Source organism: Dendrobates tinctorius, unplaced genomic scaffold, assembly GCF_039654945.1.
Source record: "Dendrobates tinctorius isolate UK_male_01 unplaced genomic scaffold, ASM3965494v1 ptg000015l, whole genome shotgun sequence".
In the NCBI taxonomy this organism is placed as follows: domain Eukaryota; kingdom Metazoa; phylum Chordata; class Amphibia; order Anura; family Dendrobatidae; genus Dendrobates; species Dendrobates tinctorius.
The window spans coordinates 23,928,250-23,956,127 of record NW_027361683.1 but is presented as its reverse complement, the minus strand read 5'-3'; the positions used below and the strand labels follow the sequence as shown (position 1 = coordinate 23,956,127).

Genomic DNA, 27,878 nt, shown 5'->3' with positions numbered 1-27,878 from the left:
GTCCCCCATGCAAATGACATCTGCGTCTGGGTAATTCAAAGCAAAACTCAGTGCTTTCTGGAGAATTGATGTACCCGCTGGAGGGGGATTATAAACACACAGAATAACATATTTCCTAGAGTTGATCAGTGCATATACAAATATGAAACATCCTTCAGAGTCTCTCTGGGCCTCCCGGACCTCCCATCGAACGTACTTGTGTATTAGTAATGAGACCCCCCTGGAGTAGCTGGTGTAAAATGCGTGTATAGACTACTGAACCCACGGTTTTTGTACACTCCAAGCTGTATCTCTGATCAAGTGTGTCTCGACCATGTGAGGGTGATAGTGCCTGATCTGTGAAAATACTTTAACCTTTTTTTCCAGGACGTCCACCTGACAGCACTATGGAGGACGTCCTCCTCCTCCTTACAGGGACAGGAAAGCACACGAGAGGTTAAAAGGCCATGTCCCACCCCCTTTCCCTCAGTGTTTTTCCTGTCCCTGCACGGAGGGACACGCGAGAGCTTACCGGAGGGACCCAGGGGATCGTGCGGCCGGTCCAATCCTTCCCCTGTCAAGAGGTCCCGGGGCCGAAACTTCCCGGTGGGGAGTCCCTCGGCTCCAAAGGCCAGGAGCAGGACGGCGCTCCTGGAGGGAGCCGTTCCTCCCGGTGGGGGGGCTCTCGGCTCCAGGACGGGTCGGCTCCCCGCAGGCGGCTGGCCATGCGGGCACCGACAGAAGTGGGGCGGCGGGCCGAGTACCCGCAGGACGCGCTGACGCTGGGCAGTGAGGCCGGAGCGCCATAGCAGGAAAGACTCCCTGCTCGCGCCGAGCGCGGTCGCGCGCAGATGCCCGGCAGGAAGTGGAGGCGCGGCTTACCAGCGTCACATCCGGTGATGTCAGACGCCGGTTTCAAATCCAGGGCGCGCGCGCTCCTGGACCAAAGCGTTCTCCAGAGTCGTCACAGGTGGTTCCAGACTGTGTGACTGCATCGGACGCCAGGGGATGGAAGGCAACACTGCATCTGGTGGAGGGGTAAGTGCGCATAGCGCAGACCACCCTCCCCACCCGTCCCCACAGCCCAGATCTGATGAGGTGCCCCTTATATTATCAGGAAAAGGGAACCCCGGCTGAGTCCCCCTCGGGGAAGGACCCGGCGAAAGCCACCGCCAAATCAGTCAGATGTCCGGTGTGCAGAGTAAAGCTGCCAGACACCTATAGCAAGACCCTATGCGGTCCCTGTACCTCCAGGGTCATAGGCGAGGAACAGTCGTCTCTGCTTTCTGAAATGAGGTCGCTGATAAGGGAAGAGATTCAGGCCTCTACGTCCCGGCGTCGATCCCCCAGCCCTGGGCCAGGTCGCAAGCGTCCAAGGTGGGAACCAGTCCCAGTATCAGAGGCGAGCCCTAGCGAGGAATCCGATTTCCGGAACTCAGATCAGGAGGAAGAAGGCGAGATCCTGGGGGATAGTCAGGAACAGAACAGAAAGTATCTGTTCAGACTGGAGGATACGGACGAGCTGGTACACGCGGTCAGAAATACCATGCAGATGGAAGAAGTCCCTAAGCCACAGTCCAGACAGGACTTAATGTTTGGAGGACTGGTGTCCCGCAAACAGGTGGTGTTCCCTGTGAGCGAGCACATCAAAGCAATGATCCAGGAGGAGTGGAAAGAAGCAGAGCGTCGGTTGACACTCTCCCGAAACTTTAAAAATAGACTGCCCTTCGATCCCGAGGAAACTCGGGCGTGGGAAGAAGTCCCTAAGATCGACGTCCCGGTTGCCAAGGTTACGAAGAAATCGGCTATCCCAGCCGAGGACTCATCCGGTCTTCGAGACCCAATGGATAGAAAGGCGGACGTCTTGTTAAAAAGAACATGGGAGACGTCGGCGGCCCTGATTAGAGCCAACATAGCAGCCACCTCGGTGGCCAGGTCTATGTTCCTGTGGTTGGGGCAGTTGGAGGAAAACCTAACCAACAAGACCCCGAGGTCAGAGATACTAGCATCTCTTCCTCTTTTGAAATCAGCCACGGCGTTCCTGTCGGATACGTCGGCGGAATCAGTTAGGTTTGCGGCCAGAAACAGCTCCCTCTCTAATGCGGCCCGGAGAGCAGTCTGGCTTAGATCCTGGTCGGGGGATAACCCTTCTAAGGCCAAGTTATGTGCCATCCCTTTCTCGGGTCTGAGGGTGTTTGGTCCAGCCCTGGATAATATCCTTGAGCTGGTGTCTGATAAAAATAAGGGATTCCCGGAAGAAAAACCCAGGCGGTCCCAGTCCTTTCGGAGAGGCTCCTTCTTCAGAGGACAGTCAGAGTTTAGGGGCCGGGCGAGTTCTAATAGAAGCTCCTACAGAGGCTCCTTCAGCCAAAGTGGGAAGAACAGAGGTCCCCCATTTGCATCGACATCTAGGTCGAGGAGACAATGACGCCATAGGCATTGGGGGGAGACTTCGCCACTTTGCAGCAAACTGGTCGCGAGTCACCAACAATCAGTGGGTCCTCAGAACCATCAGAGAAGGTTACAGGATAGAGCTCTATTCTCCTCCCCCCGACAGATATATTGCCCCCACTGTCGTCCAGGAGGACTCCGCAATGTGGTCGGATCTTCAGGACATGTTAGACTCAGGGGTCATAATACCAGTTTCACCATCAGAAAGAGGGAAAGGTCACTACTCTTCCCTGTTTGCAATTACAAAGAAATCCGGCGAGACCCGCACCATCATAAACCTGAAGCCACTAAATGCTTGGGTCAGATACAGGAGGTTCCGGATGGAATCAATCCGATCCGCGATTCCTCTGATAGACAGGGACGCAGTTATGTGCACCCTAGACCTAAAAAAGGCATATTATCAGGTTCCTATTCATCCCTCATCCCAAAGCCTACTAAGGTTCGCGATCAGTTCACCAGCCCGGACCTGCCATTTCCAGTTCCAGGGTCTTCCATTCGGGCTGGCCTCAGCTCCCAGAATCTTTACGAAACTGGTGGTAGAGGTGGTGGCCTACCTGAGAGATCAGGGTATTGTGATTGTGCCGTACCTGGACGACTTCTTACTGGTGGCAAGATCCAAAGAAGCGCTCATCCGAGACAGGATCCGAACAACTACTGTGATGGAGTTCCTGGGCTGGGTGATCAACTGGGAGAAGTCGGACCTCACACCAAACACCAGAAAGGTATTCCTGGGAGTCCTCCTAGACTCAGCCGACAGAATATCCTGGCTACCCGAGCAGAAGCAGAAGTCCATTCAGGCCAGAACCAGAGGTCTGTTGAAGCGTCAATGCTCCATAAGGGAAGCATTGGAGGTCCTGGGCCTCATGACGGCCTGCATCCAGTGTGTCCGTTGGGCCCAATTCCACTCGCGGTTGTTACAAAGAGAAATTCTCGCGAGGTGGGACAGGAGTCAGGCGTCGCTAGACAAACCCCTAAGACTCTCAGGACGAGCAAAGGAGTCCCTTCGCTGGTGGTTACAGGCCAGGAACCTTCAGGTGGGCGTGCATTGGACAACCTCTCCATACGTGGTAGTCACCACAGATGCAAGTGCGTGGGGATGGGGAGCCCACATAGAAGGGAAGATCTTCCAGGGGAATTGGCCAGCAAGCATCAAGGCCAGATCCTCCAATTTCAAGGAACTTTTCGCGGTCTGGGAAGCGTTGCGGAGAAACCGGTCGGTACTAAAGAGTCGTCATGTTCGCATTTTATCCGACAATACAACGACAGTGGCATTCCTGAAACACCAAGGAGGAACCAGGCATCAACCACTACAGGCACTGGCGGAAAAGATATTCACGTGGACAGAACGGACAGTTCGATCCGTGACCGCGGTACATCTAGAGGGTTCCCAAAACGAAGTGGCGGACTACCTGAGCAGACAACAGATCCACCCGACAGAGTGGGAATTGAACATAGAGATCTTCAGCTTTGTCAGCGCTGGGGGAACCCCAGTATAGATCTCTTCGCAAGCCGCAAGAACTCGAAGGTTCCCAGATTCTACTCCCTAAATCCGATGGACCATCCAGAGGGCGTAGACGCCCTGAGTCAGACTTGGGGAGAATCCCTCTCTTATGCGTTCCCACCACTGGCCCTCATACCGGCAGTGCTCAGAAAGATACGCGAGGACCACGCAAGAGTGATATTGATAGTGCCATACTGGCCGAGGAGAAGCTGGTTTTCCCTTCTGGGAGCCATGGCAGTAGAAGATCCAGTCGAGCTGCCCTTGTGGGAGAACATCATCCACCAGGGCCCGATCCACCACCCGGACCCAGCAAGACTGCATCTATCGGCTTGGATCCTGAGAGGGACATCCTGAAGGCAAAAGGATTGTCGGAGCAGGTCATATCCACCCTACAGGCCAGCAGGAAGCCGGTGACGTCGGCAATTTATCGGAAGATATGGAAGAGATTCTGTCTGGAGGGTGGCAGGTCCGAGCTCGTGGCAGGTACCCCGGATCTCCCTAACATACTAGGGTTCCTGCAGGCAGGTTTTAATAAAGGCCTCAAGCCCAGCACTCTAAAAGTCCAGGTTTCAGCTTTGAGCGCCTTCTTTGATTATCAGTTAGCTGCACATCCCTGGGTGATAAGGTTTATAAAAGCCACACAGCGCCTGCGTCCCACGATTAGGCAGCTCACCCCGCCATGGGACCTGGGCCTGGTACTTCGGTTCCTCTGCTCGGACACTTTCGCCCTTAGTGAGAAGATAACCATCCCTGCTCTCACTCGTAAAACGGCCTTTCTAGTAGCCATTACCACGGCCAAAAGAATAGGGGAGATCCAGGCCCTATCCACTAAGGATCCATACCTCCAGATAAGAGAGGATAGTATAATCCTAAGGTTAGACCCGGCATTTACCCCGAAGGTAGCCTCTACAAGAAATCTGAATCAGGAGGTAGTGTTACCCTCTTTCTGTGATAATCCCCGAAATGAGAAGGAGCGGCGGCTCCACTCGCTAGACGTGAGGCGCGCAGTTATAGAATACCTAGAGGCCACCAATAGTTGGCGTATCGACCCGAACCTGTTCGTTCTCTTTGGTGGTAGGAATAAAGGGAAGAGGGCCTCTAAGGCGTCCATAGCGCGTTGGATTACCTCAGTAATCTCGGACGCCTACCAGGCTGAAGGCGCCAGCCCGCCTGATTCCTTAAAAGCCCACTCTACAAGGGCGGTATCGGCCTCATGGGCCGAGCGGGCGGGGGCGTCAGTTGATCAAATTTGTCGAGCGGCAACCTGGGCTAGTCTTAATACATTCTGCAAACACTACAAACTAGATGTGTTAGCTGGCCAACAAACCGCATTCGGGAGAAAAGTTCTCCAAGCAGTAATCCCACCCTGAGGAGGTGCTTTGGTACTCTCCATAGTGCTGTCAGGTGGACGTCCTGGAAAATAGGTATTAGACCTACCGGTAATGATGTTTCCAGGAGTCCATCCTGACAGCACGGGTAGTTCCCTCCCTGTTATGTTATACTATGTTGTATTATGTTATGTCATATGCTGTAATATGATTGTTTCATTAAACCGTTACTAGCATCATCCACCTTGTGGTACTTGTCAAATCACTGAGGGAAAGGGGGTGGGACATGGCCTTTTAACCTCTCGTGTGCTTTCCTGTCCCTGTAAGGAGGAGGAGGACGTCCTCCATAGTGCTGTCAGGATGGACTCCTGGAAACATCATTACCGGTAGGTCTAATACCTATTTTTTTTTCCGGGGGGTCTTGCTACCCCTCACATTCCATGTCATGCATATTAAATCAGAACCCATCTCCACTTATATGGGCATGTTGCGGATCAGCGCCTAAGTAGATCTCAGAGACATCACATAAATAGCAAGACTTCCATTGGCTGCAACTTCTGTCTAAGTAACACTTAAAGCTAAAACTAAAGCTTTTGAAAGACAGAAAGCAAAATATAAACCTAGCAACATAGGAGAAAAGTCCCGCGCCCCTATCAAAAAACAAACAAGGGGATACCATCACTGAACGCAGTGTCCGGTATTGTAGATATCTGGGTGCCCGCCAGGAGAGCTCCGATTAGGCCTGCAATGAAAGGATCCAGATGACAGTAGACACTCTAGGATTCCTTTGCAGGAGATCCTCTATGGGACCGCAGCCACTCGGTGGCCTCTGCTGGATCCGTGAAAAACACGGTGGAACCCCCATGGACAACCCGAAGCCGAGCCGGATAGATCATGGAGTATACAATGTTCCTTTCCCTGAGCCGCTTCTTGATGTCGATGAATTGCGCATGTTGCTTCTGGAGTTCCATAGAGAAATCCGGGAAGATTGTGATCATGGCGTTGTTGAACTTGATAGGACTCTTTTGTTGTGCGAGGCATAGAATGGTGTCTCTATCTTTACAGTTGAGGAGATGTGCCAGGAAGGGTCTAGGTGGGGCTCCCAGAGGCAAAGGCTTGGTGGGAACCCTGTGGGCTCTCTCAACGGCAAACACCGAGGAGAATTCATCTCCCAGAGAGGTCTTAAGCCAGCCTTCTAAGAATTGCTCAGGGTGCTGACATTCAGAGCGTTCAGGCAGACCGATGACACATATGTTATTCCGCCGCATTCTGTTGTCTAGGTCGTCTGCTTTTTGCCTCCAGGCGTTCATAGATCCTGCTACCTTGGTTAACTTAGCCTCCATTGGCGTAATGGTGTCTTCCACCTGGGACACCCTTGTCTCCACCTCTGTGATACGCCCCCTCATGGCCTGCATATCATGACTGAGTCTCCCCACCTCAGTGTAGACATCCTCTATTTTCTCCAGCAGAGATGTCCTAGTAAGATAGCCTGCATGAGCTGTTCAGATGCCTGTTTAAGGGCCATTTCTTCCTGTTCGATCTCCTCTCCACCCCAAGAGGGACGATTTTTACGCTGAGATTGTGAGGGGCCATTTCGTAGAGTACATGCACCCTCAGAAAGGTCAGGTCTAACAAATTCCTTCAATTTTTCTGCTGCTGTCGATCCTTTAGATCGGTTCATGATTAAGAACCGTGAAATACCCCGGTATAGCTGAAGTTATACAGTCCAGAAATCTTCCCGTTGCAGTTATATATACACAGTAGGGACCACACTCATTAATTACAGCCTGGGAGTAGAGTTTGTCAATGAAGACAGAATGTCACCAAGGCTCCTATGGCAGGGGGGATGGGGAGGGACATCCACCCACAGAGACAGCAGCAATGGGAGGGGGAGCAGGTTCCCCACTGTAATGGCACTAGCAGGCCAGCGGTTCAGCTTAGAGAGAGGGAATTATGCAGGGCCCGTCTTTCAGGGCACTCACCGCACTCCTCTCAGATTTTGCAGGATATAGATCGCTGTCCCTGCAGCGCTGTAAACTGGACGCCGCGCTCCCTCTGATAGAGTGTGAATCCAAGATGGCCGCCGCTCCCCGCGGGCCCCGCCATCCACCCCCGTCTTCCAAGACTCCCGCTCACCGGAGCCGTCCTGTGCCTCTCCTGAGAGCTCCCGGGGGGGGTCCCGACACCAGCGGACACCATGTGCTGCCAAGTCCTGAGCTTAATACAGGCAGTATGTCCAGGATATGTGGAGGATAAATAGGAGCTCCCGCAGCGTGTGTCCTTCCCTCACCGCTACATAGCCACGCCCCCCACCCATGTTGACAGTTTAACCTTTTGCAACAATGTCTTTGGGTTGTTTGGTGCTCTTGGATGCGAACGTGACCCGAAGGAATGGCGACTGTTCATTGACTCGTCAGTTTTAAGTCTGAAGGCTGTTTTACTACACAACGGAATTATCTATCTTTCTGTACCTATTGGACATGCCGTACACATGAAAGAAACGTATGAGAATATGGAGTTACTGTTGACCCACATTAATTATAGAAATTCTAACTGGAACAGATGTGGTAATCTAAAAGATGTTGCACTTCTTCTTGGACTCCAGCTTGGATATACCAATTATCGTTGTTTTATTTGTGAGTGGGACACACTATTCCAGAAAGGACTGGCCACTCCGCGAAAACCTGGTTTCTGGACATAAGAATGTTAAGCATAATCCTCTCATTGATCCAGCAAAGATATTTCTCCCTCCTTTGCATATTAAACTTGGGCTTATGAAGAATTTTGTCAAAGCAATAAACAAAGAATCGGAAGCCTTTTCTTACTTGCGACAGAAATTTCCAAGAATAAGTGGTGAAAAGATTAAAGAAGGTATTTTTATTGGCCCACAGATCAGAGATATAATGACTGGCAGTAGCGTTGATAGTCTTTTGCAAGGTGCTGAACAAGTGGCACGGAGAGCCTTTAAAGATGTGACCTTCAACTTCCTTGGCAACAGCAGGGCACTGAACTTCGAACAACTTGTGGACAATATGCTCACAGCAAAACACTTTTGAACAATTGCTTTTGCTACTGACAAAGATGCACATGTATGTAGTGTCTCTGCTGTCATAATGTAGACTACAAACTGTTTCTTAAAAACCTTACGTGATACAGAGTTTTGGAGTACATATTTGTGTTCAGCATATCAAAATCTATAAGATACAATAAAATTTTCTCAGGGGACAAGAACTTCCTTGAAATTTGTTGCGCAGTGTTATATTAACCATCCTGAAAAGGGATGTCTTAAATTGAAAAGTGGTTAAAATTGCAAAGTGATGCTACAAACAAGCAACTTTGCAATTTACCCCGCAGTGTAAATCCCTCTCGTTTTCAAGAACATTGAGATTTTTACTTTTATAGAGTACAGTTTATTGCCTTGGTTAGCAGCCACTCAGTGGTCCAAATATGGCCAGTTACATAAGCAACAAGCGCGTGGAGCAAGCATGCTCTATGCTTTACATACTGCTGGATCTGGACAGTTTTTAGTGCCCTGCAATTCTCCAGTGGTGCAGAGACAAAGCTGCCTCTGATAGAAGCCTGGAAGAGTACGCACAGTTCACAGCAGCAGCGTCACCATACTGTGGTCTGAATTGTCAATCTTCAGAAACACACTGTCTGCGGCAAAGCAGGAAGCCCGAGGGGCCGGAGTGGTGCGCTTCTGAAGATTCCAATTTACAAAGTTGAAGGTTGGTATTTATGTGTGTCCATAAGTTGTATTAGGTGATATGTGATTCTTCATACTGGGTTAAATTTCCATATATATTGAGGTACACGGTACAAGTAGTAATAATAAATTAATCTGAGCTGAGTGACGATATACTGTAGAACTTCATTACTCTTGCTAGGGTTGCATCTTCACGTTCCCAACTTCTCTCCTGCATGGCACATCTACATCTGCCTGGTCATAGAGTTATCAAGATTAAGGGGACCTCTATCGGCTTCACAAGGCTTGCAAAGTACATCAGTGGGAACATGAATGAGAAATTGGTATCCTGGCTACTTGTAATTGTAAATTTCTTCATAGACATGTATATCTTTACTTAGGCCGTCTGTGTTCCAACAACCAGTCATTTTCTTAGGAGCAGATGTCACTCATCCACCTGCTGGAGATGGCAAAAAACCTTCAATTGCTGCTGTAAGTGCCAAGTTGGTCATTTTTTATGACTTCTGCTTCATACACAATACAGTGATTTTATCTGAAAATATTTTACTTTTTTTTATATGTTAACCTTTTATACTTGTAATAGGTTGTAGGCAGTATGGATGCCCACCCAAGTCGGTACTGTGCGACAGTGCGGGTACAGAGACCTCGGCAGGAAATAATCCATGACCTTGCTTCCATGGTGAGAGAACTTCTTATCCAGTTCTACAAATCCACACGCTTCAAACCCACACGAATCATCTTTTATCGTGATGGAGTCTCAGAAGGGCAATTCAGACAGGTCAGTGGAACTTTTGTTTCGAGGTCTTTGCGTGATGTAGGGACCATAAAAGCATCAAGACCAAGCTGTGCTGATATGAACATGACAGTCTTCACAGGAAATGCTAGGACTCAAAGTTTAGGATTTCCTTAGGGTTTAGGGTTTATCTAACTACTCTAGTTATATCAGTAACTACCGTAACTAGACATTGCTGCTCCCAATGAAACTCATCGAGGCCCGTCAGCACATGCTTAGTAAACTCGTCTCTTTGAGGGTGTTGCCATTATTTTCAGCAGTATTGGATTGTTATTGTGACTGTGTAACCGTATGAGAATTTAACTTCAAAAGCCATACTAATAAATAGCTGATTTGGTAAGGTATGATGCTCAACTGAGAAAAGTGTTTTACCAAAATATTCCCTATATTGATGCCATCATTGTACAGCTCCCTATAGAGGGTAATGTCCTATATTATAATATCTTTACACGCCAGCCATGTTCTACAATTGTACTGTTTTTCCTCGTTTAAGCAGGTCTTATATTATGAGCTGCTAGCTATTAGAGAAGCCTGCATTAGTCTGGAGAAGGATTACCAGCCTGGAATCACCTACATTGTGGTGCAGAAAAGGCATCATACAAGGTTGTTCTGTGCCGACCGAACTGAAAGGGTATGTAATAACTGTAATAGCAAAAAGTGTGTGCTTTCCCAGTAATTACCTCTCCAGCTATCAAGACCGTCACTTATATCACAGCATCCTGTTAGGAAAAAACATACCCAGGTTAATCTCACCTACAAGAAATAAAAAAAAAATATAGTTATTTTATACATGGTGGGATTTGAGATTTTGATGTAGAAATTTAAATTAAAAAAGTTTTGTTTGAAGTTGGTATACACTGTGTATTTATATATGTGTATAATTTTTTATAGGTTTACTTCAACATTTGTGCCACATGTGGAACTCCTAAAGTTGCCCTGTTCTTATTACAAGGCTCAGTTCGCATTAATAATGGCTTCTGTTCTTAACAGAGCAACAACAATAGTGATGGATTAGTTTAGAAACAAATCTAAACATTTAAGATTTCCATTGATTGAATGACAAGATCCAGACTTTACAACACAAATAAGGATGTAATGTAGCAGCAGTAGTACCAAAACCTAAAGGTGATGTCTCATGCTGTGTTCTTGGAAACCTCTTGAGGGTTTTGTAAGTCTTTAATTTTATTAATTCATGGGCTTCAATTATGAAAATAGCTAAGTCATATGTACTTATTAGTGATCGGCAAATGTGCCCAGATAAGGAGCTATCTGAGCATGCTTGTGTGCGAAGTGTCTTGAGCATGCTCGAAAAATATGTTCAAGTCCCTGCACCTGCATGTCTCATGGCTGTTCTACAGCTGCATCACATGTGGATTGCCTGTCGAAAAGCCGCGAGACATGCAGTTGCGGGGACATATTTTTCGAACACGCTGAAGATGCACGGTTAGCACTCCACCATGCCTGGATAACTCTATCCGAGCACGTTCGCTCATCACTAGTACCTTGCCACTCCATTGTCAACTCTCCACTTTTTTTTCTTGCTATTGCTTCAGTAGTGACATGACCTCAACATCACATGACTGCTGTAGCCAATCACTGGGTTCGCGGCCTCCTGTCATTTTAATCCGCATCATGCTGAGCTAACTAATTGGATGCAGTGGTCACATGATGTTGACATGACTTCATTACTGCAGACATATAAACAAATACGGGGAGTGGCAATGGGTATATACATATTAACTGTTTGTTATTTTCACAAACAAGAAGTTTATGGATTAAAAAAATAAAGATGGGCAACCCTTTTAACCGGTTCCAAGGAACTTCCATGACTACAGAACCTTTGGTGGGAAATGCTGCTCTAATCACGGAGTGGTATTAACTCACTTAGGGTCTAACCATTTTAAACTGGTTTGTAGTATAATGTATCACCTGATTCTGCCTCTTTCACACAGCTGCTCCTTACAGGTGGTTCCCTATCAAGTGTTGGTGTGTCTTATTCCTACTCTGCTCAGTCCAGGCTAGAGTACCGATCTACGATTAGGGGTAGACCTCCCTGCAGTGCCCCTGCTCCACAGCCAGGTCCAGCAATGTGCCTCAGCATGGGAACAGAGGGCAGCCAGCTCCGCTTCATGATAATTATACGAGGAGTGATGTGCTGTTTGTACTCTGTGAAATTGCATTTATAAGTAATGATGCACTCTGCACATATGACAAATAAAAGCTGTGGAAGTGCATGTCTCTTGCCACATTTATCATTTTAGAAAAAATCCTCCATGATGTAATATTCTACTCACCTGTCATTTATATCCTACAAAAGACTAAGCTGCAATTCACATATGGTTTCAATTAGAAAGATCTTTATTCATCAATTCAAAATGTAAGAGAAGATTCATAAAAATACTCCTCTGTCTAGACCTGTCCTTTGCCTTTGACAGTTTACCACTGCCTCCTACAATAGGTCGTCTCTCATCCCTTGTTATCAAAGACCTTGGCCTCTCCAGGATGTCCTCATACCGCACATTTAACATCACTTATTTCCATACTACATCCTCATCTCACCCTCTCTCTGTAGTTGCCCTTTAGACTCTGCCCTGAGACCCCTACTCATCTCCATCTATATCTTTGGTCTGGGGCAACATATAAAGTCCCATGACTTCCAGTACCACCTATATGCTGGTAACACTCAAATCTACTTGTCTGACCCAGACGTCACCTCTCTGCCATTCAAAATCCCAGTGTCTATCAGCCATATGCTCCTCCTTCTCACACTTTCTGGAATTCAATGTGGACAAAACTAAACTCCTAATCTTCCATCTCTCTCAACCCCTCTCCAAACTCAACTCAACTTACAAAGTGTTAATAAATATTACATGCAAACAATTTAGTTGATGGCATGTTAGCAGCATATACAGTGGGGGAAAAAAGGATATAGTCAGCCACCAATTGTGCAAATTCTCCCACGAGAGAGGCCTGTAATTGACATCATCATAGGTAGACCACAACTATGAAAGTCAAAATGAGAAAACAAATCCAGAAAATCACCTTGTCTGATTTGGCAAGATTTATTTTGCAAATTATAGAGGATGAATAAGTATTTGGTCATTAAAAAAAGTTCATTTCAAGATTTTGTTATCCTTTGTTGGCAATGACAGAGGTCAAACGTTTTCTGTAAGTCTTCACAAGGTTGGCACACACTGTCGGTGCTATGTTCGCACATTCCTCCATGCAGATCTCCTATAGAGCAGTGATGTTTTGGTCCTGTCGCTGGACTTTCAAATCCCTCCAAAGATTTTCTATGGGGCTGAGATCTGAAGACTGGCTAGTCCACTCCAGGACCTTCATATGCTTCTTACGAAGCCACTCCTTCGTTGCCCTGGTGGTGTATACATATAATTGCTATATACACAAACATACAGCTCTGGCAAAAATTAAGAGACCACTGCAAAATTTCAGTTTGTCTGATTTTTCTCTTTATAGGTATATTTTTGAGTAAAATCTAAATTGCTCTTTTATTCTATAAACTACTGACAACATGTCTTCGAGTTTCCAAGCACTAAATTTTGTATTTATTTTCAGAAAATGAGAAATGGTTAAAAGAACAAAAAATGCAGTGCTTGCGGACCTCAAATAATGTTAAGAAAACAAGTTCATAATCATTTAGAAACAACAATACTAATGTTTTAACTCGGGAAGAGTTCAGAAATCAATATTTTGTGGAATAACCATGATTTTTAATCCCAGCTTTCATGCATCTTGGCATGCTTTCCACCAGTCTATCACACTGCTTTTGGGTGACCTTATGCCACTCCTGGTACAAAAATTTAAGCAGTTGTTCTTTGTTTGATGGCTTGTGGCTATCCATCTTCATCTTGATTACATTACAGAGGTTTTCCATTTGGATTCCGGTCTGGAGATTGGGCTGGCCATGACAGGGATTTGATGTGGTGGTCCTTCATCCACACATTGATTGACGTAGTTGTGTGGCATGGCGCATTGTCCTCCTGGAAAAACCAGTCCTCAGAGTTTGGGAACATTGCCTGAGCAGAAGGAATCAACTGTTTTTCCAGGATAACATTTTATACGGCTTGATTCATACGTCTTTCGCAAAGATTAACCTGCGCAATTCCAGCCTTGCTGAAGCATCCCTAGATTATCACCGATCCTCCACCAAATTTCACAGTGGGTGCAAAACACTGTGGCTTGTACACCTCTCCAGGTCTCCGTCTTACCGTTAGACGACCGATGTTGGGTAAAGCTGAAAGTTATTTTCCAGGACGTCTCTCCTGACAGCACCACCAGGAAGTTGTCCTTCTTATCCTTGATAAGGACAGGAACACAGAAGAGGTTAAATAGCCCCTCCGCACCAACCCCTTCAGTGTTTTTCCTGTTCCTATCAGGGACAGACGCAGAAGAGCGCAGCGGTACGTTTACATTTGAGGCTGGCGTGTCGGTCGGAGCCCGGTGGCAGGAGCTGCCGGGGGTGGTGCCCTCGCTGTGGGTTTAGGGCAGTGCTGACACCGCTGGAGGTCCCTCAGCGCTGGGGGTAGAGCTGGTTGCTCCCCGTCACGCGCATCCCCTTGGAGGGCTCTGCGCTGCAGCAGCTGCTGGTCCTGGCTGCAGGACGCCGACACCTCGGGTCCCGGATTCTGGCGCGCCGCATCATCGAGGGGGCGCGCCGGTGACGGCTTACGGGGGCGTAGCCAAGGGAAAACATGGCGGCGCCCAGCGCGACATGGCCCGGGCAGCAGGGTATCCCACAGGGCCGGCGTCACGGAGATCCTGGCGCCCTGCACAGGGAGAGGCGTCGGTAAAGGGCGGGGAGACCCTCGCACATGCAGCAGGCATCATCCTCAGCAGCTGGGCTCGGAAGGAGGACGAATCAGATGTCTTGAAGCCGGGTAAGGCGACTACTTAAAGACAGTCTGACCCACAGCACACTGACTCAGTAGAGATGGAAGGTGGTAGCCGTCCAAATGTCCAGTCCCTAGAGCCAGACCCGGGCCATGTGAGTAGAAGGGTACCAGGGTCCCTTACGTGTCTCCATACACAGATATACAGGACCCGCTTCCCTATATATTTTTCAGGCCAAGGAGGCACCTAAGCAGTCCACCTCGACTACCAGGAAATAGCCTAGCAAGTGCCCCCTATGCTCAGCCAAGCTCCCGTCAGGACATACAAAGAGCTTATGTCAGGACTGTATATCGGGACTCCTAAGACAAGAACAGTCCTCTCTTTTGAACAATATGAGATCCGTAATACGAGAGGAAGTGCAGTCCACGGTCGCAGAGCTGGTACCGACACAATCCCCGCGCCCGAAGAGGCGCAGATGGGAGCTAGAACAGAGTTCGGAGGAAGGAGAGGTGTCAGACTACTCTGATCCTGACTCCGGCGAAGGTTCCTCAGCAGCTCACCCGGAAGAAAAGAAGAGATACCTTTTTTTCCTGTGGAAGATACGGACACACTCCTACAAGCAGTCCGGGATACAATGAAAGTAGAAGATTCTACAGAACCTCAGACAACCCAAGATGAGATGTTCGGAGGGCTGAGAGCCCGTAGAAATACTGTTTTCCCGGTTAATAAACATATAACGACAATGATATTAGAAGAGTGGGAAGAATCGGGGAAGAAACTAATAGTCCCAAAAGACTTTAGGTACCGTCTTCCTTTTGATCCAGAAGAAACAAAAGTGTGGGAGACAGTTCCGAAGATCGATAGAGATAGGGGCCATAACCCGAGTTCCCCATACTCAGAGATTTAAGGGTCACTACTCAACTTTATTCTCCATAAAGAAACCAGGAGAAGAATACCGGACCATAATAAATCAAAAGCCGTTAAATTAGTGGGTGACCTACAAAAGATTCAAGATGGAATCTCTGAAAGCAGTTATATCATTGATAAAAAAGGACTCGGTCATGTGCACCCTAGATTTAAAAAGTGCCTACTATCATGTGCCCATCCACATATCTCACCAAAAATTCCTCAGGTTCGCCATAAAAGATTACGGAAAAATACATTACCAGTTCCGTTGCTTGCCATTCGGACTCGCCTCAGCGCCCCGAATCTTTACAAAGCTCATAGCAGAAATCATGGCCCATCTAAGGGTAAGAAATACCCTTATCATACCATACTTGGACGACCTGCTGCTAGTGGCAGACTCTCCACAACAGATGGAGCAAGACCGTACATACACCATATCGGTTCTACAGAGCCTAGGGTGGGTAATAAATTGGAAGAAGTCCAGCCTAAGACCAGAAAGAGAAAAGATGTTTCTTGGAGTCATACTGAACTCAGGGAAAGAATGTTCCTTCCTTCCTCTGCACAAACAGCAGGCAATCGCACAAGAGGTCCAGTGGGTCCAGAGACGCAATTACATCTCCATAAGGAAAGCAATGAGAGTGCTGGGTCTCATGACTTCATGCATCTCCAGTGTACAATGGAGCCAGTTCCACTCAAGAGAGGTCTTGGCGACCTGGGACGGCAGGGAAACATCGCTAGATAAGAACATGACACTTTCCGAGGAAGAAAAACAGTCCCTTTCCTGGTGGATAAACACACAAAAAATCTCGGAAAAGGGAGACTATGGAGACTGTTGCCATGTACAAACATCACTACCGACGCCAGTCTCAGAGGATGGGGGGCTCACATGGAGGTCGATACCTCCAGGGGACATGGGGCCCATCAGTACGCAACCGGTCCTCGAATTACAGAGAGCTCAGGGCAGTCTGGGAATCGCTAAAGACGTGTCAAGAAGAACTGAAGGGTCAGAATGTCAGGATCTTCTCTGACAGCTCGACTACAGTTGCCTTCCTTCAACATCAGGGAGGTCCCAGATACCGTCACCTTAAGGTCCTTTCGCACGAGATCTTTGGTTGGGCAGAACAGACAATAGCCTCAGTTACGGCAGTCCATCTGAAGGGATCCAGAAATCAGGTTGCCGACTTCCTGAGCAGAGAGAAGATCCAGTTGTCAGAGTGGTCACTAAGCGAGGAGGTCTTCACACAGCTATGCCAACGTTGGGGGACACCAGAGGTCGACTTATTCGCCGCAAGAAAAAAGTAAAAAACAAAGAGATTCTTTTCTCTCAACCCGGCAGACAACCCAATAGGAGTAGACGCGTTAACCCAAGAATAGAACATGGAGCTCGCTTACGCCTTCCCGCCACTCCCTCTTATACCAAGGGTCCTAAGAAAGATCCAGGAAAGCAGTGCATCAGTAATATTGATCGTTCCTTACTGGCCCAGGAGAAGCTGGTTCTCCTTACTAAAATGGATGGCATAGGAAGACCCGATGCTATTACCATCAAGACGCGACTTGTTAACCCAGGGTCCCTTAGTTCATCAGAAACCCGAGATGCTACAACTATCGGACTGGATTCTGAGGCGGAGATCCTGAAATCAAAAGGACTCTATATAACTTAGTTATAGCTACTATGCAGAATAGTAGAAAACCAGTAACCTCGGCTATATACCGAAAAATCTGGAAGAAATTCTGTTCTCAATGTGAGGGGCCAGTATCAGTCATCCGGGGTCCAGATATCCCGCAGATCCTAGACTTTCTTCAGGCGGGCTTTGATAAAGGGCTAAGGCCTAGTACGCTCAAAGTACAGGTGGCGGCCTTAAGCTCATACTTCGGCTTCCCCCTAGCCAAGCATCCATGGGTAGTGAGGTTCATAAAAGCCACTCAGCGGATGAGACCCACAATCCGTAGCTCGATACCACCTTGGGATCTTAGCTTGGTCCTAAATGAGCTGCGCAAAGACCCATATGAACCGCTAGAACAGGCCCCCTTAAAATCAATGACATTTAAAGCCCTATTTCTAGTGGCAATAACTACGGCTAGACGCATAGGGGAGATTCAGGCCCTGTCTATAGAGCATCCATATTTGAAGATCCAGGAAGACTGCATCATCTTAAAATTAAATCCAGCCCTTCTTCCCAAAGTGGTTACAGACTTCCACCGGAGCCAGGAAATTGTACTACCATCCTTCTGCCAGAATTACAACAACGAGAAGGAATGTTCTCTCCACCTCTTGGACGTTAAAAGAGCCGTCCTCCAATACTTAGAGGTTACAAAAGGCTGGAGAGTAGACTCTAACCTCTTCATCCAGATGGCAGGCAAAAACAAGGGGAAGAAGGCATCAAAAGCTACCCTGGCTAGATGGTTGAAGTCAACTATCAGTGCAGCATATGTGTCATCAGGAGAGACTCCACCAGAAAACATTAGAGCCCATTCTCTAAAAGCAGTTTCTGCCTCATGGGCAGAGAGCACGGGAGCATCTATGGACCAGATATGCAGGGCCGCAACCTGTTCTAAATTTAATACCTTTTGCAGACATTATAAGTTGAATGTTCTGGCAAATCCTCAGACAGCGTTTGGGAGGAAAGTCCTCCAAGCTGTAATCCCGCCCTAGTGGTAGTAATTTGGTAATTCTGGTGGTGCTGTCAGGAGGGACGTCCTGGAAAGTAGGAATTAGTCCTACCGGTAATGGTATTTCCAGGCGTCCATCATCACAGCACCACTTATATACCCTCCCTTGGATTTCCTATCTGATATGTGAGGTAACATGTATGGTAGGAAGTTCAATAAAATTACGTTGCATCAATCCTGGTGTGGTACTTAGAAAATCACTGAAGGGGTTGGTGAGGAGGGGCTATTTAACCTCTTCTGTGTTCCTGTCCCTATCAAGGATAAGGAGGACAACCTCCTGGTGGTGTTGTCATGATGGACGCCTGGAAATACCATTACCGGTAGGACTAATTTATACTTTTTCATTCCTATTACTTTTGGGATATTACTAGCATTGTTTTGCCTTTCAGCTTGTCCTATTGCAAGACGATTGTGAACACCACAGCAGGGTTTTTTATACTTTCCTTCATTAAATAAGATTTGTTTCAGGTGATCACCTAATCAGAAGCACATTAAGTAGAATGAGGTGTACTCTGGTTGGAATTCAACTGACACTGGAATGGAACGGCTGTCAGACATGTAGAGAAGCTGATTTTTATAAAACTGCAGTGGTCTCTTAATTTTTTGCCAGAGCTGTATATATAACTCCAAAATGTTTCAAAGAAAAATATGCCTGACTATAATATATATTCATATAGTTTTAAGATCATGGACAGAAAAGACCTCTCAATAACCTACAGCGGTGCGGGTAGAAGTAGGCTGGGGTCACCTGAGTAGTCTAATCTCTGCATTTGATCCCGGTATGGATCTTCAGACTATATTTTCTCTGAAATGTAGGGACTGTAGGGATTCACTCACTTCCTAGTAGCACTTCAGGTATACACAGGTACAATGTCTTTATGGCAAACGGGAAGGTTTATTACAGGTCATAAACCTCCAACCAATTAACAAAAAACAGCTTTTTCTCTGGCATATAATGGTATGATAGAAGTGTTGAGGGCTCACCCATATAAATTACAACCCATGCTTTCTGTCTCTAGCTGAGACTCAACCGCAGTAAAGGTCTTTCCATTTCCCACACCCAGACATTGAATGAGGCATTGGATTGCCTTAAATAGGCTATTGAAGGCCTGAAACTGGAGGTATGGGAACAGCCAGTCCATCCCATCTCTAGTGGCTGTTCCCAAATACTGGACCCAAAGTTCGAGCCCTTTAAAAGACCTCTCAGCACTATCTGTGCTGATGCCAGCTCTCTGGATTTCTCGGTGACACACATGCACTCCATTCGGGATTTGTCCAGCTGCAACCTTACAGGGCACTTTATAGAAAGATGTATCTGGCGGCAATTGAGCATCCTTGCTTTGAGTCATGCTGCTCATTGTTTGGACAGCATGAACTAGCCTCAGTAATACAATGGGCTCATAACAGTGACGTGTTTTTGTTTTTTTTTTGCCATCTGGGCTAATGGTATTATGGATTTGACCCCAGACCTCCTAACTTATTCTTAAATAGGAGCATAGAATGGCAACCTTTATTAATTTATAAGTAACAGTGCTAAGGTTACAGAATAATATACGTATAGCACTGTTGAGGGCAGGTTCTGTAAAGAGGCCAATGTTTCAACCACAGATATCGCCGACTAGACACTGTAACTAGACATTTCACTAAGGTGGCTCCCCTCCCTATTCTACAGCTGCATGCTGGCATTTCTGACATGGCAGAAGCACCCAGTGTTGCCTTGTATCTCCCTGTAGAACTCTTAATACCATATATAAGAGCAATAAGTTGTATGGCCCTCTGTATAAGCTCTTCTCTTTGCTTTAGGTTGGAAGAAGTGGAAATATTCCAGCCGGTACCACTGTGGATACCGATATCACACATCCTTATGAGTTTGATTTTTACCTCTGCAGCCATGCTGGAATACAGGTAAGTCTGGCTTCAGGTGTCTCTCTTTGTAATATACAGCCTATGATTAATCCAGAATGAGCAAAGGTTTGGTAAATGAATCACCTCATAGTTTCACTCGACAGATCCCATTTCTGTGATTTGCAGAAAGAATAGCTTTAAAACCATCCTTTTTGTCATGTTTTTATGCCACGTATGTACACAATAACAGCAGTCATTATTTTTTTCCTGACGTGTACAATTGCTGTTGATTGTCTGTTGGGGAAAGCATAAACTAGTGGGTCAAGGCTGATAATACTACAAATCCTGCAAAAGATCACTGCGTGCAGAGGCGTGCCACCTAGTGGATGTCTTAGTGAGTGCAAGATTGATTTCATTAGTGAGTCTTATCAAATACATAGCTAGAGCTACACATATAGCTATCTAACCTTAAAAAAAACACATCAAATGTTCAAAAGATAAAAAAAAAACCCAACAAATTGAAAGTTTATTTACCCTCACTGGCCTCAGCGCTGCATCCAGTCACTGAGCTTCTGCCATCTATAATGGCAAGGCTGCTGAGGTCAGTGTTTGGCTGGATCTATCAACGTGATGTCACTGCTGCAGCCTGTACCCAATCACTGGCACAGCTCCAAGAGGTAGCTAATTTTATTTTATTTTTTTATATCACTATGTACAGTATATTTATTTCATTTTCTAGGCTGATGGTAAATTTCTGCAGTCACTGTATATGACTGCCAAATCCAAACAGTGTGCAATATGCTCATTACCAGGTTTCCCCTTTGTCGTCTACCTGAGTAGTTGTCTCGTGACCGCACATAAGTGATTTGCATAGTGAGGAGTCTCTTATTTGTGTCCTCACTCTAGCTCCATGACCCCTACCATTTTACACGATGAGTTTCTCTTGGTACTGTTGTTGTGGTTAGATATGGTGGCACAGAGGTGTACTGATGCCTTGCAGTGTCGAGATCTAGGGTTCAGATCCAGCAAAGGCCAACTTCTACATGAGTTTGTATGTTCCAACGATATTCACTTGGGTTTCCCCAAAAAGACAAACTGAAAGTGAACTTAGATTGTGAGCCCCAACGGGAACACTGAGTAGTGCAATGCCCTTAAAGTACTGCGGAGTATGTTACTGTGATGTAAGCAAGAGAAATAAGTGAACTAATAAGGAACTTATTACATTTTTTTGGCGGTGGGAAGATAAAAACTAAAGATGACCATTGTTTGTGGGATTTATATTCCCAATAATCAGTCTTTCTCTATGGTTTGTGTGAAAACAGAGTGGCATGGGCGTTAGCGCCCCCATCATACACACGAGAGGCATCCGGAGGCATGAGCGCATCCTGACCATAGCATGGCCACGAGAGGGGTTGTGCCTAATGCAGGCTCCGCGCAGTAGCACCGCAATGTGATATATGGGTACAGGATAAAAGGAGGAACCGTAGCGTTTGCTGGTAGTTGCATATCTCACAGTGGGATACAAAGCTGTGAAAGCTGTTCAGAAATGACAGATCCCAGAAATTGTGGCTCATTAGGATGTCCATTGTCATTGCCTGCAGTTATCATTGTTCTCCTGCTTTGTCATTTAGGGTACTAGCAGGCCTTCTCACTATCATGTCTTGTGGGATGATAACTGTTTCACTGCTGATGAACTCCAGCTGCTGACCTACCAGCTGTGCCACACGTATGTGCGATGCACGCGATCTGTCTCCATCCCCGCACCTGCCTACTATGCCCATCTTGTGGCATTCAGAGCCAGGTACCATCTCGTGGACAAGGAGCATGACAGGTATAGTACATATTCCTCGCCCCCGCAGGTTGTTTTCTCCCCGTTTCGTCTCCTTTTTCATGAAACCATCACTTACAGTCTACCATATATAATTGTGCGGCAAATAACTGTGAGACCTGCATGGCACAAGGCCTACACTAGTAGATGACTCCTGGCACATGCTTGAGCTCGGCAGGGGCCATTTTGTCTTTAAATGGACTCGCACAATGTGACATTGGATGATGAAGCAGCTATTCTAATCTGCTAAGGTGGAGACACCCGTATTAGGTTTTGGTCTATTTCTATATTTAATATTCCTCCTGAAAATGTAACTTTAAGGTATAGTAAATGATTACACACCAGCTACCAATTTCCATAATGGGGTGAATGGCGGGGACCTGATTGCTCAGGTATACATCTGCTCTATGTACGTCATGTACTGCTGGCCAGTATCCATAGCAACTGAGTTGCTACCATTAGCCGATAACTTTTCTAAGCAACAGTTGTTACCATGGAAACCACAGACTGATGCGGTGACCTTATAACATTCTATAGGGAACATGTTGCTTTTTAAATGACCTTAAAGGGGACTTGTCAGTTGATTCTTGCTCCCCAAACCTTTAGCAGCATGAATCTGAGCCTGGCGAAGGCTATAGGTTGAAGATCAGGGGTTCATAGGGAAAGACATACATAGTCTACTCTTATGCAGTCATCAGCCAGCTTCCCCATGCCACACTCCAGGTGATTGACTGACAGGTCTTTCCCATGTGTGTACACAGGGAGAGACTTGTCAATCATCTGTAATGGTGCACAGAGTCGCCGGCTGGGGGGACACACACCAGACTAGCCATGTCTTTCCCTATAGTTCCCGGCTGGCTTCTCCACGCCCTGCTCCAGTTGACTGACAGTTGTCTCCTATGTGTTAACACAGGGAGAGACCTGTCAGTCACCTGTAATGATGCGGGGAGAAGCCATCTGGGGGACGCACCAGACTAGTCATGTCTCCCTATAGTCTCCGACCAGCTTCTCCATACCGCTCTCCAGTTGATTGACAGGTGTCTTTCATGTGGTACATGGTGAAAGACCTGTCAGCCACCTGGAGTGGTGTGGGTAGAATCCGGCTGGGGGACACACCAGATTTGTCATATCTCTCCCTATATTTCCCAGCTCTTCACAATGTTTTCTCTGAAACCCAAGAAAACATACCTGTCTGGAATCGTGCAGCCAAGGTCTATGTTGCCCGTGGTTTGAGCTGACAGGTTCCCTTTTTGAATAATTTGTAAATACATATCCAGGGGCTTTAATTTTGCTGTTTGATTTCCTGAAGTGCTCTATTCACCCCTTCACTCTTAATTTTCTCTAATTTTAGCAATGATTGATATGTATTCTGAGCTGAATAAGCACCATGATATTTTGCAAAGTTAACTCATATATTTTGTACTCCATAGTGCTGAAGGAAGCCACGTATCTGGTCAAAGCAATGGTCGGGACCCACAAGCCCTTGCCAAGGCTGTGCAAATTCACCAGGATACCTTACGTACCATGTACTTCGCGTGAGAGCAACTTTTGTCCCTAAAAAAAATGCACAGGTTTGACTTGCAACAAGGAACCTGAAGGATCTCTTGTGGGTTTTTAGGGTCCAGTAGAGTGGTTCACATTCTCCTGTCCTCCCTTCCGGCTTGCCCTGAAGCCCAGGCACAGTGATTGAGGGGAGGGCTAATCCTGGGAATAGAAGATTTTTGAGGAACACAGCACTATTATGCAATATGAAACCAGCCAACTGCTAGATCGTCGTAATGGAGCCTCCACTTGGATGCACTGCTTATGTTTTGTCTTTCTTTTTACGTTCCAACATTTTAACCCTTTTATGCCTTTACCTCAAATTGCTCTGCAGCACTAGCTGTTTTTGCAAAAAAAAAAAAAAGAAAAATTAGAGACAAGCAAAACTAGGGATGGATGGAGTGTGTTTGCATACCTGTACACACATGGGCTTCGTTTTGCTAAATTTGGGTATGCAGCATAACTGTGATGCTGTGGTTCTATCCAATGCCTTCTAGCAGCGGTACCTTAGCTACTTTCTGCTCACCTGTTAACACCTCCTGGTGACATCAGAGTGATTTGTGACACTCCAGCTGCACAGGGGTTAGAAACCGGCTCTTGTGTGCTCAGGTATGGTAATGTGTATCACATATGTGTTTAGTTATCGATTACACATATGTGTATGCATATACTTGTGTGGCTGTGTTAATAATGGATATGAAGCAGAATGATGTCCTGCAAAAAACTAGGATTTATATTTGTGGAGCCATTTATCTCATTGTCACGTCCCATTTCTTTTGCCTTCGATGTCGATCTCATTTGCATAAGTCATGCCCTTCAGTGCTTTGCCTTTATTCTTTCTGCAGGGTTATGGTTAGTAAGATGCAAGCGGGTATTGCATGTGCTATGGTCATGCAAGTGACTGGATCTGTATACTTCAGCTATTCCAGCAAGACTATTGCCACTTAGTCCCTGCAGTGCAGCAACGCATTGTTGGCCCTGGGGTAGGATAGCTTAGCACAAGGCCGCCTCTCTGGGTCTAATGCCTCCAAATCTCTCTGGCTAGGGAAGCATTTTATTCATGAGCAAAGAAACCTCCATAAAACAAATCCCACATGCCAGCCTCTGCTCTTTAAAATATGTCCAAACTATATCCCCATATTCTGTATGCTGCAAACGGTTGTCCATTTCCGCACATTAGGAGAGTGTCTTAACCCTTCACCCTCCGAGTATCTTTGAAGACTATTTCAAAAAGGATGTGGGAAGAACCCCTCTCTTTAGTCATGTAATGTATACATGGTTGTGTGGGAATTGTAAGCTTTTCTAGTACTTTTTATATATATATATATATATATATATATATATATATATATATATATATATATATATATATATACCGTATATATATAAATGTATTTATTAGATTAATGACACTAATTTAATTATTTCAGATCCTATTCTCTGCTACCATTGATGTTGTGTTTTTTTTGTTGTTTTTTTAGGGGGAGACTTGCTTAGATGTATGTTTTAATTTTCCTCTAATTTTTAGTGCAATAAACAGAAATAAATTTAAACCCAGCAATGCCAAAGAGGCCTGCCTAACCCTGCTGGCCCCTATGGCTACTTTGCAATTAAAATAATCGGAAGCCTTAACTATGAAAAGACCATGTCCAAATAGTGGCTACCCAGAAATATGGGCGGTACTGTGCTCCCGTCAGTGAGTAGTGCAATGCTTTACATGTCAGAATCAAAGGTTTTATTTTCATATACGGAACAATATGACCTGTTTAGTACACTTCTCGTCCAAGCATCGATATAACATGGCATTAAGAATCCATTCACATAAGTCATTTTTTTTGGCTAGCTGGTTCAGTGTAGTGTACAGCGCATGATATACAGATATTTACCACCTGATTTTCAGGCGCACCAGTATTAGTAGGCAATAAAGTGACTTGTCGGTCGATTTGTGCTGTTCAAACCACAGTTGGCATGAATCAGCCTCTGAGACGCTAAAGCGTTTCAGAGAAAAATCTACCTGGCTGCAATTGTGCAGCATACCCATGGATTGAGCAGCATGAATGCACCAACAGGTTCCCTTTAACATACACAGAACATGACTGCTTGTTTTACCAATAACCTTTACACATCATAAGTAATATCAGTCAGTCAGGTGCAACTACAGCAATGTATTTAGTCCATGTCTCATCTGTCCGTGTAATCAATGGTATACATTCCCATTTTGGACAGTATATAGATGGAAAATGTATAAATGTTCCCTAGTAAAATCTTGGGGCATCTTATACCTTAATTCATCCATCTTTGTTAGTTATGAATCTGAGACACATTACTAGAAGAGGTAGAAGCTTCTAAAATAGGAAATCTCTTATATATTGTTGGCTTGCAACAATCTTCAAACTTGGATAAGCAGCTTAAATTATTATTATTTATGTATATTTTTATTTTTTTATTGAAATTCTGGAGATAAAGTTACATCCAAGCAATACTTGTTTTCATATTCATCTAATCCCATATTTGTCGTCCATAAAGTTTGTTGGTTTTAGTATTCACATTAATATTATTATTTTTTGTATTTGGCATACTTCTAGTAATATAATTGTCCTGCTTCATGTAACCAGTATAGTATTCCAAAGAGAAAAGTCTTCATCGCCCTATACCTTTAGGTGTTAGTAGGTTACTAACTATAGATTATTAAAATTTGTGCCGACCACCTTACAAATCTGTTTGTTTTCATTGCCATGTTTCCTTTGTAAAATGTAACTCAAGAGACTACAGCTAGGGCTACAGGACCAGTTTTCAGATTGCAGTGTCAGTTTTGCTGTCACTTGTCATGATCTAGCCAAGTTGATATATATTGGTACTGTGATTGTCTGTTATTATCCAATAGGAATACTATTTAATTAGCTTTTTTGGTAAGTTGATACTGTAATAAGATGCACCTGACCAGAAGACAGACTCCAAATTTTGGGGTGGAAAATAAGAAAAAAAATTTTCTTTAAATAAAATGGCGGTGTGTCTTATAGACCGTTTTAATGGTAGGTTACCGGGGAGGTGGTGGAATGGAATCACAGGAGGCAGGGTCGTTGCTTCAGGTGGCCTGTGGTGACATCAGGAGTGGGGCGTTTCTGTGGGCCCTGGGATTTCATAAGATGTCGACGCCAGTGAGCAGAGTCCCCTTTTCCAGTGATTTCCCTGCTGTTGGCTTTGGGAAAATGGCTGCGAAGGTAGTGCATGCACAGATTAAGATCTCGGGAGACGAAGTTTTGATCAGTGAAGTCCATACACTGATCTTCTTAAGGCTATGGGTTTAGCTCAGCACTACTGCTTGTCCATTTTAGCAATCTGTAAGATTCCCGGGAGCTGGAAAACCCACTCATGAAAACTGCAGATCTGTGGCCATAACAGTCAGTTTGTTTTTTGTTTTTTATAAGTGTAGATGCACTTAAAGAACCAGCAAGAAAAAATAAACATCTGGCATCTACAAGTTTAGTTTACAGTTGGATTTAGCTATTTTATGTAGTTTTGCATACATCAAAGTTAAAGAAGTATTCCCATCAAGGTAACAACGTTTCATCGTGCATCCAGTTCTCCTGGTGTACTGAAAAGATAGAACTGTCCACATATTTCTTTGGAGCTGACTGCTCTGGATTATAGAGAAGAGAGCTACTGATCAAAAGTGCCTGAAGTATGGGTTCACAATTTACCATCATTGTACTGTTGATTAAACATAAACTACAGTAACTGTGTAAATACATGGTATAATTTATTATGTTCTGTGCCTGAGTTACAGTGTATTATACCAGAGAGCTGCAAACAGAATTCTTTTGTTCACACTACAAATAAGTGTCTCGACAGTCCATACTCCCATAGACCAACACCCCTGTCATCCCAAAATTCAACAGAAAGGAAATTTTTTTTTCTTTTTTTAGATCCCTTAATGTATTTCTGATTTCTGCTTTGCACTCTAAGAATGTCCCCCACACCAGATTACCGTACAGTATTCTGGTATACAGTGATTGCACTCCACTAGAGATGCTTTGTGGCCAGTAAAATTTTCAGTGCAGATATACACTCGTGTTCAAAATTGTTGGTACCTCTCGTTTAATGGCAGAAAAACCCACAGTGGTCACAGAAATAACTGTAATCTGACAAAAGTAATAACAAATCAAAAATCTATGAAAATGAACAAATGAAAGTCAGACATTACTTTTCAACCATGCTTCCACAGAATTTGTAAAAAATGAAACTCATGAAATAGGCCTGGACAGAAATGATGGTACCCCTGAAAATAATGTGACAAAGGGGACATGTTAAATCAAGGTGTGTCCACTAATTAGCATCACAGGTGTCTACAATTTTGGAATCAGTGAGTGGCCTGTATAGAGGGCTACAGAAACACACTGTTCTGTTTGGTGACGTGGTGTGTATCACAGTCAACATGGACCAGACGAAGCAAAGGAAAGAGTTGTCTCAGGAGATCA

The 27,878-nt window shown here is 45.5% G+C and overlaps 1 protein-coding gene across 2 annotated transcripts in view; it reads left to right on the top strand.

Annotated features, from left to right (window-relative positions):
- AGO3 (argonaute RISC catalytic component 3) overlaps window positions 1-27,291 on the top strand; it is a 152,386-nt gene extending 125,095 nt beyond the window's left edge. Inside the window, exons 14-19 of one of the 2 annotated variants that reach the window (XM_073562907.1) lie at window positions 9,346-9,436; window positions 9,549-9,743; window positions 10,255-10,389; window positions 19,989-20,090; window positions 21,662-21,861; window positions 23,289-27,291. In XM_073562907.1, coding sequence (XP_073419008.1) covers window positions 9,346-9,436; window positions 9,549-9,743; window positions 10,255-10,389; window positions 19,989-20,090; window positions 21,662-21,861; window positions 23,289-23,397 — 832 coding nt within the window. In that variant the 3' untranslated portion in view covers window positions 23,398-27,291. Of the gene's footprint in view, window positions 1-9,345; window positions 9,437-9,548; window positions 9,744-10,251; window positions 10,390-19,988; window positions 20,091-21,661; window positions 21,862-23,288 lie in introns of both variants that reach the window. The other variant, XM_073562900.1, reaches the window with a different exon arrangement.
- The last annotated feature ends 587 nt before the right edge of the window (window positions 27,292-27,878 follow it).